At 37.7% G+C, this 20,818-nt stretch overlaps 2 protein-coding genes and 1 long non-coding RNA gene across 6 annotated transcripts in view; 1 reads left to right on the top strand and 2 right to left on the bottom strand.

The window, feature by feature from the left end:
* The window catches only part of LOC114529322 (synaptotagmin-4-like), a 55,137-nt gene extending 37,941 nt beyond the window's left edge, over positions 1-17,196 (top strand). Inside the window, exons 1-6 of one of the 4 annotated variants that reach the window (XM_028551081.1) lie at positions 5,395-5,462; positions 10,093-10,244; positions 11,586-11,673; positions 12,801-14,212; positions 14,442-14,565; positions 14,708-17,196. In XM_028551081.1, the coding sequence (XP_028406882.1) occupies positions 11,667-11,673; positions 12,801-14,212; positions 14,442-14,565; positions 14,708-15,012 (1,848 nt within the window). In that variant the 5' untranslated portion in view covers positions 5,395-5,462; positions 10,093-10,244; positions 11,586-11,666 and the 3' untranslated portion in view covers positions 15,013-17,196. Of the gene's footprint in view, positions 1-5,394; positions 5,463-10,092; positions 10,245-11,585; positions 11,674-12,384; positions 12,473-12,800; positions 14,213-14,441; positions 14,566-14,707 lie in introns of those variants that run through there. The other 3 variants (XM_028551080.1, XM_028551079.1, XM_028551078.1) reach the window with 3 other exon arrangements.
* Positions 3,077-4,976, bottom strand: LOC114529330. The gene is made up of 2 exons (XR_003687607.1): positions 4,763-4,976; positions 3,077-3,465 (listed from the first exon to the last, which is right to left on the bottom strand). It is a non-coding gene; the product is annotated as an uncharacterized LOC114529330 (long non-coding RNA).
* LOC114529321 lies at positions 6,188-9,573 on the bottom strand. Its single transcript, XM_028551077.1, has 3 exons — positions 9,337-9,573; positions 8,558-8,737; positions 6,188-8,197 (listed from the first exon to the last, which is right to left on the bottom strand). The coding sequence occupies exons 1-3, from the start codon at positions 9,350-9,352 to the stop codon at positions 6,294-6,296; spliced, it is 2,100 nt and encodes a 699-aa protein (XP_028406878.1). The 5' UTR covers positions 9,353-9,573; the 3' UTR covers positions 6,188-6,293.
* Positions 17,197-20,818: the final 3,622 nt, after the last annotated feature.

The raw sequence follows: 20,818 nt of genomic DNA, 5'->3' as shown, positions 1-20,818 counted from the left end.
CTGTTGTGAAGCTCGTAACGCCAAAGCTCTGGCAAGAAACTTGAGATTATCGACCAATACCATCGGCAGGTTGGAAATGAAACGGTAAAAAATAATCATCAATAGCACGAGATTCCTCTGCCTTGGGGAAGTGATCAAACGGACGTTAATAATCGATTAGTGATTGTTATCTGTGAACACGTTCGTACAGTTACAGTATTTTGATAGTTTTCAATCGATAACGAACGATGAAGTAGCTGCATGGTTTTACATCCAACTAACTGACGCATTGTGTCTGGCTAAATTCCAGTTCAGTTATAGTATATGTCATAGACACTGGACATTATGCAAATTTGAATTAAGATATTTGAAAACATTTCTTACGCGATTTACTAAAGTCATTAGTTTAATATGAGCAGCCTCTCACGACAGCAAGAACTTTACTGCGCTCTGGAGGAATGAGGCAAGAATGAACCGACCAGAGACTTATTTGTTTCAGCAAACATTGCCAATACAAAGTTCTGACATTGCACTTAAAACTCGCAGCATTTGGCAGCCACGGTGGGGAGCTGATTAATATTGTGGGCTGCGTCATAACGTCACTATTGGTACCAGCACCTTCTTTACTCCAAACGAATCAATAGCCGTTCGTCTCAACACGTTTTTCTATTCCTTTTGTTTTCCAAATTTGAATTCAATACGTCAATATAACGTCAAAAAATTTTAAGCTAGTGATTTTTATTTTCGTAGGTCAGGAGAATTTATGTAGTTCGTTCGTAAAAGAAGACTGAGCTAGTGTTTGACTAACAGCTATAACTTGCCAAAAATATTCAATACTCCTCTGGTCAATCGAGTAAGCTCGCTAGAGAGACGTAGTCTTCTCTCACATGAGTTCTCTACAACATCAAATCACTTTAAGGTAGCTCTCATTCAAGAACATGTACTACCTCTGCATGATCTAACCATGCTTAACTCAGTCAACTGAGAGACTTAACTCTACTCATATGAGTTCTGTACAACATCTGATCACTTTCTACCAATCTAGAATTAAAGCATTTTCTCAAACATGAAAAGCTATAATTTATCACAGGCTTGCCGTGTTGAAATGCGTGGGTAAAGCTGCAGCGTGAAACAGCATGGGACGACAGTATTTTGGTTTCATTCTGACAAGTGATGCTTATCCCCGTCTAACTGCCCTCTCAATTAATGCTCATTTCAAACCATGCGGCGATAAACTCGATGTCAAGACAACATTTGCACCTGTTCTCGTGAACTTTACCACGCTTTGCGTAGGGGTTGTGTTGGTTGTAAAAACCATGAGTCCTTTCAAATTTCAAATACTTTTTGTCGAAACTGTTGGTCGTCGTTTCTTGTTATGACATGCAGTTGAGAAAAAACTGGGGTTATTTCGAGGAAAGTCAAATGAACTGAAGTGGAACCTGGGCCAGTCAGATATAAATAAGTCGTAAACCGTTGCCGATAGTCAGATAGAGTGTCGTGCAGAATTGGACAATGAGAATAGTGCTTCTATTTGGGGTTAACTTCGATTCAACTGATGTAGCTCCTGTAATCAGTTTCGAAATAGTGTTGTAGAACCTAAGCGATGTCTTGCAGATTATTCAGATCAACGTATTTGCCAAAACAATCAACTGGCGGTAAAGGATTGTTCCTGGGTTAAAGAATGCACTTGAGCCGAGCGGTTGGGTGTTCACAAAACCGTTGTTTTTCAAACAGCCAGTTTGAATGAAACGTTTGTTTAAGCGGCAGGGATTCTAGATTCAGTTTGCTTAATGGTTTAGCAATCGTTATCCAACTGTTAAAGATGGAAATTAATAAAACAAACTAAACACCTGTTCATATAATAGGCTATATGAAATTCCACCATGCCTATGTACGTGGCTGAGAATATATTATGTATTTTATATAGTCAAAGAAATCTTAGTTTAAAATCGTTAAAAAACGGTTGATTGTTTATTCCGGTGAGCAGTATATACTCATTCAATCTTTTCTTTTCGTTAAGTTTTTAAATCTTAATTATTCATTCTGGTAGAGACTGAAACGGTAAATGTTTAAAAAACGTTTTACCGAGTTTTTTTTCATATATACACGCGAAATACCTTTTATAATTTACAACAATTGCATGAGCTCTGTGGCTACCGTTAATTGTGGTTTTGAAGTGCCTCAAATTATACTTCATTTGTTTGTTATTTCCTCTTCCGCATGAGTGACTGATCTTACCCGTGCTTTAATAATCTTTCTCCAACTGAATGAAATGTTTTAAATGCTTTTCAAATGATTCACCTACCACTATATCGCCCTAATTTTGTCATGCGCCATCAATCCTTGGTCGTCTCTACCAGTGATAGCCTGGTAACCAGAGTATTACTCACATAATTCGCTGACAACTTATTTGAGCTAGTTGTCATTTAAATGTCCAAGTCATATGCAATTATAAGGCTTAGACTTTTTTAGCACTCTTGAATAATATAATTTTAAGCCAAATGATAGATATATTATATTTATTAAACAACGTTTAGACTTTCCCCATAATACAACATATACTTATCAATATATTATGTTGTACGCAATGTTTTTGTCACTTTTAAAAGAGCATTTGCTCTTAAATCAATCAAAGGTTGATTGACTTCACCCAGCACAGTCCAACAATGGTGAAACTCCTCGAACTCAACGACTTCAAAACGCACTGTGCACTCCCTTAACTTATGATGTACTAAACCCGACACTATAAACGTTTCATTAAACACTGGCTCGCGTGTCCCGCAAACGTAACGCGTTTCGTGCGATTGCGTGCTGCACGTTCCAACCCGAATACGCACGCGAAAATACTGCGTGGTGCACGTTTCGCTGCCAAACCGCTTCAATTTGGGCATATTCGACGCACTGATCACAGTAATGTGTAATTCTTTTGAAGGAGAATCATAAAATATGGAGAAAGTTAATTCAGGTTTTAAATAATTTCGAATTCGACTCGATTTCCGCAAAGTTTGCGTTGTCGTCAGGAACTTGTGATATGACAATCGTCGGCGTTTCAACAACTTTACTGCCGTTTGGTCCATAGGATTTTTTAATGCTCTTCCGTTTCTTCCGCTTGCCCGATTTTTTTCTCGTTTGATTTTTGCTGTTGGCTTCGTAGTGGCTGATCAACGGGATTTGATAGTCAGGATATGCTTGACGACCAGAGTTGTTATTGAGATTTTCATCTGTGAGCATCGAAACGTCCATAGACTGCAGTATTTTCGAATGAGGTTGTATATTCACAGGTTCGTTTGAGGTGTACGGAATACCATCGCTGGGATCTTGTTTGACACGACGTGATGGCGTTAGAATATATTTCTGGTCGTGTTTCATATTCTGGGAAAGAACAAACGCCGCCTTACGTCGTCTCCAATAGAGCACTGTGTAAGCAATCATAAGACTGACAACAAGTAGCGAAAAGACGATTACTCCAATTGCGATCCACCACATCTAGGACAAACATTTAGAGAAATAACTTTATTATTTTACACATGTTTTTGAACATGCTTCTTGTTCTACTCGGATTCGAAGGAAGTTGAATAACTATAGCAACTACCGGTCTCAGCACCCAGCTGAGAACATGCAAATTTGAGCGTAATATAATTTGCAAATCATTCAGTGTTTATGTTTGGATTGGTCCAGAGAACATTTAATATCAAATCTTCTCCTCAAATTCATTCGATGAACTAGATCATTCCGGCCATGGCTGTAAGTAGCCAGTGAATACATGAGGTATTCGATACTCTTAGACGCTATATACTAACAGCGCGGGAAAAAATTCACAAAATCTGATATCATTCTAATTCAGCCACTTTAAATGGTAATTTCTGCGTGTACTCTAATACTTGTATTACTTAAAATTGTGTCAAATGTTAACTGACCAGCTGTAGGTGGAGAAATACAAACCGTTTAACATATGTCAGTTTAATACCTAGTTCAGACACAAACCACGACAGGTTATTGTAGAATACTACCTACACTAGGCTGTCACATTTGAGATATCTTTCTCAGGTAGTTCAGACACAAACCATCAGTGACAGTTTATTGTAGAATACTACCTACACTGGACGACCACGTTTGACTGATATCTTTCTCAGGTAGCTCAGACACAAACCATGACAGTTTATTGTAGAATACTACCTACACTGGACCATCACGTTTGAGATATCTTTCTCAGCTAGTTCAGACACAAACCACGACAGCGTATTGTAGAATATGTACTACCTACACTGGACCACTACGTTTGAGATATCTTTCTCAGATAGTTCAGTCTGTTCAGACACAAATCACGACAGTTTACTTGACAACCTACAAAATTTAGTCCAGACAAAAGCCACATGCAGCAGCTCATATATATGCTACAAACTACGCAGTTAAATATTGTGGATAATTCTAGTACAATATATCAACACACTTTCACTGCACAGTTCTAAACAGTTCAGTATGGATTTCGACTGAACTGTGCTCAAAAACAGGAATTCTGCAAATCTTTCTATGATCATGAATTTGTCCGGGCCTGTTTAAAATAGACACGCAGTTTTTTACGACATCAATTATTCCTAATATCCTGAATGATGGCTGCGTGTTATAAAAATCAAGTGTCTCACGAAGCTTTAAAAACATACACATAATTATCCTTTATAATTTTTACATAACATCAAAGAAAGATTGTTTCGAATAGCCGCTAGCAGTTGTCTATGTTTCTTCGTTTAAAACTATATAAGATCTCATTAAATATTCTCCTCACCTTGCCTCCCTCCCTAGCTATGCAAGATATTTGATGTTTTCGTTTGTTGTAACTGGGATTCCGTCTTGAAAATACAATTTCCACGCAATTCCAATATCTTAAATCCCAGAGGAATCATCCCTATTGCATTTTAAACCAAATTCGTCAACAAACGTTTTACTTCGTATGTGTCATGATTCATTCTTTATTAAAATCTTTTTTCAATAAAACTGCACTAAGTAAATACGGCTTTGTGGTTTTTTAAGATTTTAGCATATTTATGGCTGGGTAATTACCATAATAATTTCTTGCCAATATAAATGTAATTTGCAAGCTTAAAAGTCTAGGTTTGAAGTGTTCGCATAAGGACAATGTTAGAAAAAGTGATATTCGAAACAGATGTACTGTGTGCGTTGCAGAGGTGGTATAATATCCATGTTTAACAAAAATTATCATAAAATTTATGACAGACTTCAGTTTCAAGATGAAGTAAAGATCGTTTCTTATTTATCCACCGTTACTAGTTGCGAAAACTGACAGATATTTTTTGCAACTCCACCAGTTCTAAACTTCCTTTAGATCCCAATGTTCCTACAGAGAAAATCTAAAAACAAAGCTATACCCTTGTTTGAGTATGTATGCTGTGGAGAAGATGCTTAAAAATGCATTACCCCTAAACTGAGGTTGTTGCCAAAGAAACACAGAAAACTACCTAAGTGGGGTAATTAATGCTCGTAACAAGTTTAATTACTGCTTAATTAATTTATTTCGCTTTAAGAAAAAAGTAGCCTTATAGTTTAATGGATTAGCGTAGAAAAAAAACACAGATTGTCATCTAAATGAAACTTATAACAATCACTTAGCTTCGCTGAGTTTAATTTTAAGATTTTAAGAAGTCCCTGGAGTTGTAACATGCATGAACAAGTCTTCAATAGTACCCGCAAATTAGACACAGATCGTGGCCAAATATTATTACTGGAGAATGATTTAAAGTGATCTTATTGTTCCAAGATAAACACTAGGCTGGATCCTTTTTGCTCATGTCAATGCTTTTGATCCTTGTTTGCACTCGTATTAAAAACACTTCGCTCTGGTTTTCATCAAACTGCCGAAACATGATCAAGTTTCAGGCATGCGGCGTTTTTATGTCAATAAAACTCTCGCAATTTTTGGGTAAAGGATAGCGTAGTGTGGCTATCTTTTAAATATTAATCTTATCTATTTTTTAATTTACAACAAGATAGTTTACTTTCAATCAATCAGGTTTTTAAAAACGTAATGGAAAATTAGCGTGGCGTTGCAATTCGAGTACCGTATGTGAGAACCTTTCACAAAACGCTTGCAGCAAAGAAACGTCTGCACCGCAGGCTAGCTTTCTTATGACATTTAGGCGGAAAGCAATAACTGTAAATTCATAGTTTGTCAACCAATATTTATCTTTGTGATAAAAAATGTATTTCATCTTTTGGATGTGAGTTTTGACATTGAATTACGGGCGGTATAAGAATAAGTTTAGCTCTGAAAAGTCAATCGTGCCAATAATTGTTTAGTTTTATTTAAATGCACAATGAGAAGCGACATCCTCGTCACTTGCCGATTCATAAGCAAAACTCAAACTAACACTGTCCCAACATGCATCGCTGTCAGAGCAAACGCCATCAACCTCGTCTCCATAACAACCGAGCTGGCTTGCTCCGCGCAAGGACTGGTGACTACCATTTAAATTGAGTAAACCGCGTTTTCCCCCTTTTATTGGATCACTGGTATGAGCTGATACATTTTGAGGTATTTTGATTGGTGCAGAATAATCACTTGAACTTTTTTGCTGTGTTTTTGATCTTTCATAAGTTCTCGGTCGGTAGAAATTTGATGTTATACTTTGGTGGTTGTTAGTCAGAGTAATAGATCTTCTGTGTTGCATTCTTTCACAACTGTTTAGCTCTGAATTGAACTCGTTTGGTTTGTATCTGTTTGTATCAATTCTGGCTTTAGAGGGAGTCTGAGTAAAACGAGAACTTGGCTCTTTGTCCTTAGCTATGGTGGTCCCGGAAGAGGATGTTATATTACATTGTTTATTTTGTTCTTCAGGAATACCTTTTTCCCCACTTGCACTTTCGACATTTCTGAGGATCAATATTGAGGAATTTCTTTCGTTTTCCTTGTTGTTAACTGATCTTGATGTTTGAGAGTTTCTTCGTGTCTCTTGTTCGAAGAGGATGTTTTCATAAACAGACTTTCTCTCAGGTTCCTGTTTTGGAGAGCTTGAATGTCTAACTTCAGAATGAGCAGAGTTTGCGATCAGTGTACTAACACTAGAACTGTGTTTAGATATATCCTCAGATTTTGCTGCATTATATGATGTTAATATAAACTCCTTGGTAGAATTTATGTCTGAAGGAGTATTTGTTTCGTCCGTGGGATGAGAAGTTTCCGGTTGAGATGCTTGAATCTCCGAGGTTTTTTCAAACGCACTTGCCCCTCTCACCTCAGTCACACAATCTGGGCTCACAATTATTGGTTTTCGTCGCTTACCATTGTTTGCAAATGCGCTGGCACCTCGTCCAGAACTACAACTGATGTCCGAGAGCCCTGATCCTTCTCTTCTGAACGTCAATGCGTAATAATCGGGTGAAAATGCCCTTGTTTTTGGACTTAACTCGAGCCCTCCAAAACTACTCGCACCTCGATGACTATCATTAGCAATACATTCAGTATGGCTGGTTACTTGATCACATGAAATATTACATGGAGTATTCTCGATAACGTCTGCACATAACCGCTGATCATTTGTTGCAGGCTTATTCAACTGAACATCGTTCATCGCAGATTCACTTAACTGCTGGTCATTACTTGCCGGCCTGTTCATGGCAGGCTCAAGAATATGTCCTGGGTTTTCATTTGCGGCTTCTACTCCTAGATCTTCCTCAGTAATTATCCCGCTTGTTGCTGACGTGATGCACATTTGGGGATCTACAGATGCATTGGTGATATGTATGGATAGGCTACTGTCGTTGGTAGTGTGATGTTGGGATGGTGAGGGAACCTGCAGCGTTGTAGGGTCATCAGGTGAACTAGTCGTATGGATAAATAGACTGCTATCATCGATATGGTTAATTTTGCTTGAAAATCCATTTTTTTGTCTGTGCTTTCTTTGGAGTTGCTCTGAAGATTCAGCAGAGTGTGCACTTAGTTGATCTGATGAAGTGTGAGGAAGGATTGAATTTTGAGTGCTATTTGGATATACCGTGGTTTGTTGGTTTCCAAATGAGCTGGTTTGATCAGTGGTTATGCTCCCGTTAAAACTACTTATGTAAGTAAAATGGGTGCTCGGTAATTCTCGATATGCTGGGGTTAGTGAGTCGATGACTTCATTCTCTTCTTGTTGTAAAATGGACTGTGTGGTCGGATAGACGCTTGTAGGTACATTTGGGAAGAAGAGCTTTTGAGCAGGATTACCTGAGAATGAAGAATATGCATGAAATAGGAGAGTGGATGGTAAGAGGGTCCGGATTATAGTTCCATCCCACCCACGCATTGCTTTTAGAATGAGTGAGCTTTGGATAATCGTGAAGAGGTTAGGCTGGATATTTCTGCTCCCTACCTTATTAAAACTAACCTGTAAACCTTAGCCATGTTTTGTGATCAGCGATGGTAGAAACATGAATCAAGGGAGAAACATGAATCATAGTGAAACCCACATTATTGGAACAGCGTGCTTTCAGCTGTCAACTGCTCGTGAAGATTACAAGCACCTTCTCTTCTACATGCAGTAGATATTTGGTGTATGAAATACAATTGAATCAAAGTCTCCTGTACCTTGATTAATAAGGTTCTTCGTTTCTTTGTCATCATTCTTGCTGGGTTTTTGACAGCAGTAAAATGATGTTGATATCGCAGCAAAAAACGTGAAGGTCAGGATTGAGCCGAGAGCAATGGACAGAATCAACCATCCTGTGGCGACCGAGAGATTTGCACTTTCAGTCGTGTGAATAATATCTGTAAAAGAGATATTGGAATGATATGTTTAAACTTTGCCTAATTACTTAGGATCTAGCATGGTTGGAAGCTAGTGATGTCTTGTTATCGTTTCTAAATCGTCAGGACTTCTTCATTTGTGTGTTTATAATTCAGCATAAGTTGAAGGGGTAGTTGCGTTTGAAGAGTTTCCTGGCAAGAGGATGAAGTGGAACCGCAAAAGTTGTTTAAAGAGTTTCGTCTTGAAACGTTATGAGAAATGATTTGAACCAGGGAATGTCTGTGTTTCACAACCTCAGATCAGACCAGCTTTACGAGAGACACAAGACATAACAGGTACAAAGTTGGATGGCCTTTTACAACACAATAAATCAAATTATGCGCTGGAGTGTGGCTCGTCTTTTTCAGAAAACACTGGATTATAGGAGGTATTTTCAACTTTAAAAATAGGATGATATCTTTAGTACTGCCCTAAAGAAATGCTCTCATATAGTAAAGAAATATGGAGATTTTGTACGGATACAGGTGGCTGTTTTGTCTTGTTCCCCGTTCCGGTTATAAAGACCTAAACATTTTTATAAACCAACATAAATATCTATTTCATTTATGGATTGTCCTACCTTCTCCGTTGTACATCGTTTAAGACGACAATAACATTGTATTCTTGTGCAGAGTTTGTGCAACGACGAAACAAGAAACATTCAACGCATGACTGGATCACGTCTTGTCTTTTTCAATCACGTCAAATATCCTTCGCGTGCCGTGTGTTTCTAAATTTAATTCACTTCTCACGGAAGTTTGGAAAACTAAAATGTTTCAGACAAATACCCGCCTCAATGGCAATACTCGATCAATAATAAGACATGAACTTCTAGGAAGAATAGTTTAGAACTGATAGAGCTATCTGAGTATAAATAAAGTTTGTTTAGTTTAGGTTTTCTCCTGTAGTAACACTGGATTAATAAGAGATGATCCTTACTGGACCTCCAGGAAGAACAGTTTAGAATTGATAGAGCTTTCAAGTATAAATAAAGTTAGTTTAGTTTAGGTTTCCTCCTGTAGTATCACTGGATCAATAAGAGATGATCCTTACTGGACCTCTAGGAAGAACAGTTTAGAATTGATAGAGCTTTCAAGTATAAATAAAGTTAATTTAGTTTAGGTTTCCTCCTGTAGTATCACTGGATCAATAAGAGATGATCCTTACTGGACCTCTAGGAAGAACAGTTTAGAACTGATAGAGCTATCAGATAGAAAGAAAACTGGTTGCGCTATAAAAATTTAGAGCTGATAGAGCTATCCCAGAAAATCTATCCATTAAAAACGTGCAGTGAATGATTAAATCTATTTCATACCCAGTCTCTCACTCATTTTAGTCCAGACAGTTCTTTGTGACGTCATAACTGGACCGTTTCAAGAGCCGTTAACAGAAGCGTAACATGGTTGCTGGCCGAGTGAGCGACGTGATCTTCTCAAGCGTAAAATCATTCTGCAGAATATAATGAAAATTTTTGGATAATTTCTCAAGGTAAATTTACAACACTGAGTATCAAAAGTAATCTCCCGATTGCATATGAATGTATCTGTTCTGTGTTTAGTTTATAATATTGATCACAACACAGCTTTGTTCATATAAAACACATGTTATATTCATATTTAATGAAGTCTTTGCGATTTTTTCTTCCTTTTTGAAGTCCCACGAATAGACACGGTTTGTATTTCCGATGTAGAAATGTCTTACACTGTCACAAATAATTCCACTTTCATTCTTCGTCGTATTTCTTCATGTGTGCAGATCCCCGTGAAATTTATTCAATCAAACTAACAACATGTGCCTCATTTAAATTTGAATAGCAGTATATATTTCAATCCGTGTTTTGATCGTAGATTTTCATATAAACCTAGTTTTTCCTGCTAAGAAAGACACTCTCTTGCAAGCGAGCAGTTTAAAGCGCAAATTTATGTTTCACATTTTTTAAATTGTTTCCCAGTTACAAATTCTTGGTAAATAATGCCTCTTATGACCGCGCTTGTTTTTATTCCAGTTACAAGATTAATATTTTTGATTGCTGTTTTTGATATGCAATTGATATATTTTTGAAATATGCATGAATCTCGACTAATAGATATACCACCCTCTGCTTTCTCCCAAGTTTCGTTGATATAAGACCTCGCATAGTATCTGCCGTTCTAGCGCCATGAAACAGACAGTCACATTTATTCAAAATATCCTCGGGTCTATGTTTTGATATAGCATATTAACTAGCATTATCTGTCCCCCATGTGGCACTAAAGACTAAGTGACTAGTGAGCCTGGCACTGAGTTTTTAATTCAGTATAACCTTTATCTTTCTTGCAATGTCTACCTGTCTATCACATCTTCTTCTGATCTCTTCATTTCATAATATCTCTGACCATACCTTCTTCATCTCTTCTGATTACGTGTCCATATCATCTCAACCTTGCTTCCCTCATCTTCTCTGCAATGTCTACCACCTCACATCTTCTTCTGATCTCTTCATTTCATAATATCTCTGACCATACCTTCTTCATCTCTTCTGATTACGTGTCCATATCATCTCAACCTTGCTTCCCTCATCTTCTCTGCAATGTCTACCACCTCACATCTTCTTCTGATCTCTTCATTTCATAATATCTCTGACCATACCTTCTTCATCTCTTCTGATTACGTGTCCATATCATCTCAACCTTGCTTCCCTCATCTTCTCTGCAATGTCTACCACCTCACATCTTCTAACAAATTTCCGTTTTTTGTTCATGTTAAAGGGTAAAACTTTCCACAGAGATCCCTCTCTTATTCAGGATACTGAAGTTTCCCATTTGAGGCTTATCCTGTACATCTTTTTAGATCCTACGTATGGAAGACGTTTATGAGAAAGGGTACTCAAGTATTTTTGAAAAAGTTGTGACATTAGTTTCCGGCTAAAGAATGCAAGGTAGGTCGCCTTGCTCGCACAAAATCTCTCTAAATCGAAACCAGGAAAGGTTGCACGTGCATATTTGTAATAAAACTTTCGCATTTGACAGTTTAAACGAACCGCCTAGCCTGAGTAACCAGTTCCCAACGCATTTCAATCTGCATTGTAGTTCCAGTTGTATGTAGTTGTTACATAGACAAAGGATTTCTTGTGCTTACATTAGGAATTCGTAACAATGTGACAATAATCTCTCAAGGCTGCATAGTTTTCAGTAGAATGCGTTTCCTAGCAAAATGTAAATAAGGTTATTTATGCAAAAGACGGCTGTGTTGATATTAAAAATGAAAACGTGTAGAAACCAGGGCCATGCTATGAATCTGGGAAACCTTACGGTGTAATTTATACAAAACAACTAGCTGTATCGTGATTTTCCGTGCCAGGTCGACCGCAATCAGTTTTAAACGGATGGTATATTTTCAATCGACGGACCTTTCTAAATCGACGATTGACTTTTGATATGAATTACGTCCGTTTGTTATCTTGTTATTGAAATATTTTGGTGATTTTTTTCACCAATTGAATCACTCGCCAATTTAGTTATGAAACGTGTTAAAACAAAGAAGCAATACAACTAATCCTTGTGGCGGGCTTAAGCGATAAAGGATCGAAAACGAAGTAATCAATTTTCGACAGCATAGTATCATTGTGCACACAACTATTTCTCTAAGACTGGAGTGTTGAATAGATCTTTATTAAGCTTTACTTGAGATGTCGTGTCATTGTTTCACTCCAGATCTTGTTTTAACATCTCGCAGAGGTAAGAACAACCACATTTTACTTAAGCTAAAACGCTTAGATTGAAATTTTCAAACTGAGCTAGTATTCTTCAGCACAGAATCACGTCCATATGCCAGACTGACTAATGTTATGTTATGACATGCCAGGTAGTGTAATGTTTTCGTATTTCATGCATGCTTAGCAAAGTCTTAACCTGTAATAAATTAAATAAACGATGCATTTAGGCCTATTTCATAATTCAAATGCCTCCTTCAGTCTCTGGTTAACCACTGTCGCGAGTGATTTCATAGTATATCACGCAAACTTTGTTCCTCAGTTATATTCAACTCGTTCCCTCTTTTCACTAGACTCGGAGCAACCTGAATCATTTCTCCGTCGTCTTCTTTGGAAGAACTCGGGTATCCTGTGCTTGGCTACTTTGATCACGTTACCCATCATCCTTGGCGTCGCCTTGGGTTACGTCATCGTTCTGGCATTCGTGACATCGTATCGAAAAATTACGGGTAAAAAATCTCGCGAAGAAAAAGAGAATGAGGCGGCGAAAAAAATCCGGATTGTTTTGGGTCAGGATTTGCTTGATACTGCTTTTACAAAACCTGAAGAATTGCCAGGACAAAGGCCGAAGTTTATACGACCACCTCCGAGATATGGCTCGGTAAACGACGACGTTCTTTCAAGCGATGAAAGCGAGTCTGAGAGTGAAACGGAGGGTGAATCCGTTGAGGAAATGGATGAAAGACTTGCAATGGAAAATAGAAGTGAAAAGGAAGATTTACACGAGAAAATGGAAACATGTGTCGAGGTTGGAGAGAGTGAAAATCTTCGTCCCCAGGCCGCTCCTGAGCGGCACAGTGCTAATGACGTCACAGGTGATGGCGTCATTGGTGGTTCGAGAACAACAAGTGCTTCATCCGGAAATTATTCCACGGCAAGTGAAATGACAGGAAGGGATTCTAGGGAGACTAACACCTCGGCATTAGATACCCGGAATATTGATACCGCGGAAGAAACTTATCAGGATTATGTAGCTTCGTCAGGCAATGCCCCGGGGCAAAATAGCAGTGGACATGACGCTTTAAGCAAGACTGTTCCGGATGTTGCGAGTCCCACAATTTCAGACAGAGAATATTCTGAAGGAATTACGGCAGCGGTACATCCTGTGAATCCAGTCAGCGGTCTTAACCAAACCTCGCCTGCGATTAACTCCAATATTCTGGACAGCGGTTCTGAAAATGAAAAACGAACACCTGCAGTGCATTCTGTCGTCATGGACAGCGGTATTAAGAATATCTCCTCTATAAAAAACGACAGTAAAGCTTCCAGTCATAAAATTGAAATTCCCCCAGTCTTAGGAAAACTGAAATATTCTGTGCATTACATTCGAGAAAAAAATGAACTTCAAGTAACAATCACAAAAGCAATCAACTTATTTTCTGCGGATAATGAGACACCTCCAAGTAGCTTTGTTAAAGTGAGTCTGCTACCACAACGCTTTTGTTGGCAAAAGACAAAAATCGTTGAAAGGACAGCGCACCCTGTCTTCAATGAAACTTTTGTGATTTCCGGGTTTTCTTACGAACGTTTTTCGAACTACACGCTTTTGATTTCTGTTGTGAATGCGGCGACCTCCTGGCAAGGATTTTACGGTGATCACGTCATTGGTGAGGTTTATGTGCCGTTATATCACGTGGCTAAATACTCGTCCAATCAGGACAAGGTATTTAGTCAATGGGCGGATTTGAAATCAAAGATCACAGAGGTTAGTACTTAGTATCAGCACTGCTACTTTGGTTTCGGTTGGGTAAAGAACAGTTAAAAGTCTATACTATTAAATTCGAATTTCCTTTTTTGAAGATTTTTAAAAGTAATAATACTATTTTAGCAAATACTAGTACATTTACTAATAATTGATTACACACAACCTGGTTGTTTTGACTCATTGTTACTATCAATGACATAAGTAAGTTTTATTGGTGAAATTTGTTTAGATGCGAAATGTTACTAAATGTGGAAGAATCAATCTGGCATTATGTTATCGACCAATCAGCGGGCGTCTTATTGTCACAATTAAAAAGGCGAAAGAACTGGAATGTGAAGGTCGAGAGAAATTTGGTAAGTGGCGACAGAGATATTAGATTGCACAATAAAGAGTGTATGGTCAACATATTAAAATGTTCATTAGAATCAATGCAAAGGTACAGCTACTGAGGATGATATTACATGACATAACTTCAGTTTTATATCTCTTATATAGACTCCTATGTTAAACTGGCGTTGTATTGTGGAGGGTCACGCGTGGATCGTGGAAGCACTCGTGTTAAACGCAAAGTCAGCAGTCCGGTTTTCAACGAAAAATTTAACTTTGATCTGAACGCAGATCAGATAGCTTACACAACGATTGTGTTGAAGGTGATGAACAGTATTGACAGTAATAAATCAAGTTGTATCGGAGCAACGGTTATTGGTTATGAATCATCAGAAAACGGTCAGGAACATTGGATGTGCATGATGAAATGTCTCAGCAAGCATGTGGAAGCGTGGCACAACCTTTATACTTGATGGTCCAACTTGGATTTAAATCATATCGAATCCTAACGTGCTCTTATCTGACCCCTTATATCCATTTTCAACTCTCAATGAACATCGCTATGATTCGGTTTTGCTGTTCAGGTACACAGGTGCTTCACAACCATCTACTGGTACCCTTGTCATGTATTTAAACAGGTTGCAGCTTGCAAAGCAAATTGCTGCTTGTAAGAATCATCTTCCCATATCACGGGGTGTATCAAGGTTTGTCTCGGTATGAATCATCGAATATCGGAAAACGTCAAATATTGGTGTCATGAACTCTTGAGAAGTCGAGGATATCAAAAAGGGCGTGTTTTCAACGCAGCTATTCAAGAACGAACTAGGAAATTACAAGACACGCGCCAAGTATTCTTGCTCGATCTGTTGAAGGAAATGAGTTGTTATCTTATTGTTTAACAAACTAATTCAATATAATCCGCACTTTCGATTTGCAAAGATTAGGAAATAAAGTGTTATTCATTACAGATTAAATTTCCTTTTCTCAGATTCAAACTGTGTTTGCGGTGTCAACCTGACCTTGGTCATTGAAAAAGCGTGATTTTCGCAGCCGGGCTAAGAACTTGGCAACAATAACTCTGAGTTTCTAGCAGCTCTGCTTGTTTCAAAAAACGACAGAATGTCGATGATTAATAGCGTGATAGCGCTGGATTAAGATGAAAACTATATGCGTTATATGTTCATTCTTGAAAATGTACAAAATTTATAAATATAATTGTGATTTTACTACAAATACCGCGCGTCCTGGTGACAGATTGGTTGAAATTCCCGCAAATCAGCGCACGTATAGTCTCTACTAAAGCAGACGAGTTTATTGAAGATCCACAAAAAACATGATACTGACTTTGTATTAATGAAAACATTAATATGTACTTTACAATATATGAATATTTGTACGAAGGTTGTAATGTTCGTTATCTTTCACTAATGAAGAGCTAGAAATTGACTTCATTTTGACGAGGGTTTGTCCAAATAATTGCAGTTGATAAAGTTGATTTGCAGTTCAAAGATAAGGGTGACAAAGAAATATTTGTGAAAGGAGTCGACATTCCTGGCGGAAACAACTTTGTTACCAACACGGAACCGCAAACTTCCCTTTGCACAGCGTGTTTACTAAACTCAAGGGTCGTTTCTATTTTTATTTCTAAACACAAACAAATTAATGATAAGTTTATTCTACAGGACATGTTTTTGCTTTGCCGCATTGCCTTTTGACCTCGTAAGGCATTGTAGGACAGCGAGATGAAAGAACCGCCTGGTAAACTTATTTGAACACTGCCTGTATGAGTTGGGGCCTGTAACGTGGTTATCACGTCATTTCAGCCCATGACCTTGGTTCGAATTCAGTCGAATGAACAAGAATAAAGGATAGACTTTGAAGAAGGTTTTTTACAACATCAGATCACTTTAAGGTAGCTCTCATTCAAAAACATGTACCACCTCTGCATGATCGAATCATTCTTATGAACCACACTGAAAACGTACGTACTGCCACAGTGGAGATAGCAAATATTCATTCAATCTAAAAATGGACGAAACTGATAAACAGTTCTGGATAGTTCTTGTGACTTAGCTGAAGGCGATAATTTCCTCGAACTTCAACGAGTGTTGATAAAGCGTCATCTCGGAAGATGTCGGAACCGCTCGAAAACGGAAATATTAGAGGAGTTTTTCCTGACGCCACAAACACAATAACTATTATCACGGAGTTGGGTAGATAAAGCAGAGAGCCATTGAAGAACTGATAATTCAATGAACGAGCATCTAAAGTTAGGTTGATATTTACAAGAGTCTAGGGAAGAAACGCGCCGTTTGAAGGACAAACGAAAAGTAGACAAGTATAACAAGTTGCTGCTTGAAAGACTTGGGAAAGTTTTGAATTGCGCTTGTGTGACGAAATTTATTTGGACTCTTTCAAAAGCACCAAGCTTTGTCAATAGCATCAGACATATCTTCGACATTTGGTTACAATACCACGGCGTTGAACTGAGCAATCGTCGAGTTGAGGTGAAGTTCAAGGAGATCGATAGTTACCTTTACCATGTCTTATTTGAGTAACACCGTGATGGATAGCAAACAAACAACGTCCTCATCAAAACCACCTCTATCCTACATTGCCCTTATTACCCTCGCTATCAAGAACAGCCCCTTGCAAATGGCCACCCTCAACGAAGTGTACGAATACATTGTCGCTAATTTTCCGTATTTTCGTCAAAACCGTCAAAAGTGGCAGAATACAGTACGACATAATTTGTCCCTAAATGATTGCTTTATCAAGGTCCCTCGACACGTGTTTGGCGTTCCAGGCAAGGGGAATTTTTGGGCTTTACACCCACAGTCAGGTGGAATGTTCAATCATGGGAGCTTGTTAAGACGACGACGACGATTTCGCGCCAAAACCTCTACGCGTTCGAGCTACACAAGTCGTGGGTACGAGTCTGGTTTAAAATTGGAAAGTAGCTCGGCTAGTATACAGCATATCGACTCGAAACATCACTTTGAGTTATATGGTGAACAAAATCTGGCCATGAAGTCTTATCCAGGATTAGGCAGCATCGACCTGACCACGGAAGGAACTAAAATGCTTTACCAGAATTATGAAACACAAGACAGGAGCCTAGTGCCTAGTCCCCAGTACCTGTTGCCTCCAATCGGTCTGCATTGTTTGCCTAGTCACCTGACTAGTTTCGCTGGGAAATATTTGGTACAATCCATTCATACGAACTGCTTCATCCTAGGACAAAACTTTCACGACCAACCGTTTTACATAAGCTATAGTCAATTCTAAACTTGATTGTGATCATTCACAGTATAAATTGAACAGACAATCTACGGAAATCTTGCTAGATTTATTATTATTTAAAACGATATTTTAAAGTTACAGGTATATATTTAAGGTAGTCTATAATATATTTGTCATTAATCACTATTTGTTAATCAAAAGATATTTATTATTTATACTGTGATATTTTGAAAAGAATTCATAAATCATAATTTCAAATTATATTTTCAAATCTGTTAAACCGACTCAGTTTTTTTGTGGTTTTATGTCGTATTAAATGTCATATGACGTCTTCGCTTGTATAAACTGTATTAAACTCGGAATTTTAAAAGTGGACACTGTTTCGTGATAATCTATTTTCCTGATGCCAAGCCGATACCTCTCAGTTCCTAATACTAACCAGAACCGCTATTAGACCGTTATAGTTATTTATACGACCAATGGACGGGAGGGAAGAAGGTTATTTGGGTACATTAAAAATAATATGGCAGTTAAATTCAAATCATATGCCAGCAAAACTAGCGAAGATTTAGCCATCCAAAAATCTCTCATTGCAACTAATTGTGAAAAGAAACGAATTTCATTCGTTCCGGTGAAATATAGGGACAGATTTAAGCGAAACAAACAGACATACATTTAGGAGTTTTGATTCGCATAATGAAGAGGCTTACGTCATTTTGTGGCAAGACCTTTGGCAAATTTATATTACTTTTAACAGCCAGAAAACTGTTCATTTCCCTTTTCTTCATGTGTGGTTGTTTCACATGCAAAACGAATCTAAGTCAGTCCATTTTGCTTCCTGTTGAAGTTCTCCTAACGAGTTTCCCTGATGTTGAACTCGAGTCATGGCCAAACTCAGGTTAATTTTAGCTGGATAAATACAGTAAGATAAACAATGTTAGAGCTTTTAATGATCGTCTCATTTCAACAGTATTTCATCAAAATTGTGTTAAAATCACAATATTATAAACAATACATCATTCATGTTAATGAATATTTAGCTAACTTCAGTTTACACCCATTAATAAGATAAATGTGTTGTACAATTTACTGATATTGTTTTCAGATAAATCTCGATTGGTTTTCTTGAAAGCTCAAAATCTCGTCCACAGTGCCACTAACTGAAATTCCGTGCACGGCCCCTTACTCAACACCTGATATACAATTAGGACTATACTAATATATGATGGTTAGGTTATCTGTTCAAAACTTTATTTGTCTTTACTGAAGCAATCAGTCTTGGTTATAGCGATAGATATTTTGTATTCCCAGCAAACCTTAAAACGTATATTTTTTTATCAGCACATTTGGCAAAGCTATGACCTTCTGTCAAATAGTTCTGATAGGTCTCAAAAAATCATCGCAACTCATCTTGTTTTCCATAATGGCCATACAGGAACTATTGGACGGGCTTGGAATGTACCGGTTTTTAAACTTATTCTGTTGTACAAATTCTTTGTTTACGCGACGAAATTTTACGGATTTAGTTTTTTCGGCAAGGGTAAGCACCGCGATGAAAGCTTGCGTTGCTGTTTTGTTTTGTTTTCACATATTTTCAACTATGATCCACTAGAATGATTATGAAATGAGAATGAAATAGCAATATAGCTTGTGTTAGAATTGCCTAAACTTAATTGGGAAACTCACAACTGGAACATGGCAATGCTTCAAGTTGAAGCAGGGTTTGTTTTGTAGCGACAGTAGTCAGCAGGTGGCGGTAAGCAATATGGACAATATGATATGAGCAAAACATTTCGCCATTCGTATAGTCATTTCGTATCTGCTCTTCATGGTCAATTGACCCACATCGATTCATGCGAAGATTTACGCATTTTTAAAAGACGCCCACAAAACACCGAACATCCGAATGCATTTTGCGCAAATTATACAAATTACTCGCCTACGTCATTCTGGGCGAGGAGCGAATCAAAATTCCTTCTGAGATCATAAACACAAAGCCAGAATCCGAACTTAATTGGCCAAAGACTTCGCGGCTCTGCACCGAAACGTTTTTACAAAGTAATTAAGACCACCCTATAGTAGTCAAACGCGTATTCATTTAACATAAACGCGAAAATTATGGAGGTATATTAACATAATTTGCGCACAATACATACGGCACTATGATAATGATTTCCAGTTCATACTCGGCGCATTTATAGACAGTCTCTGAAGAGTCGGAAACTGAAATCACATTTGGTTGTCAAATAACTTGAAAAGGAATATGAGATGTGTGTACATAGTTATAACAAAAATAATCTACACTGTGAGATAAATGATCATTTGTAGATGCTAAATTAACTTAAAAACGATGTGAAGTGTGTAAATAGTTTGGAAATTATCTATGGTACGCTAAGTGAGGAGTTTGCTATAATGGTTTTATTACCATATTTCATCCAGCATGAGAAGAAGGTTCGGTTATGAGTTATTTCTTTTGCAGGGACAGAAGTCATTAATCATTTTCCAAATGGGACAGCGATAAAATTCAATAACGATGTTTTTGTTGAGCGCGCTTAGGAAATTGTCGCAATAGAAATCTGTTTCGTTTGTAAGTAATTGTTGACCCATCTTAAGAAAATATTGAGTCCAGTTGTGACATTTATTAAAAACGTGATGCGAGTGACAATCGATATTTTTGCCACTATTTTTGTTTTACTGTTTGCAGTTCGCCGGTAATGATGGAAACAGTGAACATATATATCTATGATCTGAAACTCTTCCGTCACTGATTAATCGTTTTCTGCGAGACTTTGGAACAGCTCGTCTGATTATAAAGCGCTAGAGATCATTTGCAGTGAACTTTAGTTTGGATTTTAAACCGCACATGAGTTTCGACTATTCACAATATCTCTAAAAGACAATTCGGAACCGCCTCCAGTGACTAATGAGCTCACTAATGAGTTCTTCACATAAGCTGTTGAAAAACATTGTGTATTTTTTGGCATTCAATGCTTGTTTGTATAACCCTTTTACTTTTCTTGTCTCTTTTAGAATAAC

The sequence above is a fragment of the Dendronephthya gigantea genome, unplaced genomic scaffold (genome assembly GCF_004324835.1).
Source record: "Dendronephthya gigantea isolate DGI-Jeju-01 unplaced genomic scaffold, DenGig_1.0 000056F, whole genome shotgun sequence".
NCBI classification, from domain to species: domain Eukaryota; kingdom Metazoa; phylum Cnidaria; class Anthozoa; order Malacalcyonacea; family Nephtheidae; genus Dendronephthya; species Dendronephthya gigantea.
This window is presented reverse-complemented; position numbering and strand designations above follow the sequence as displayed.

Coding starts and splice junctions, on each gene's coding strand:
- LOC114529321 (XM_028551077.1), bottom strand. Junction 8,198..8,557: donor GAAGAACCTTATTAATCAAG/GTACAGGAGACT, acceptor CTTCATTCTCAG/GTAATCCTGCTCAAAAGCTC.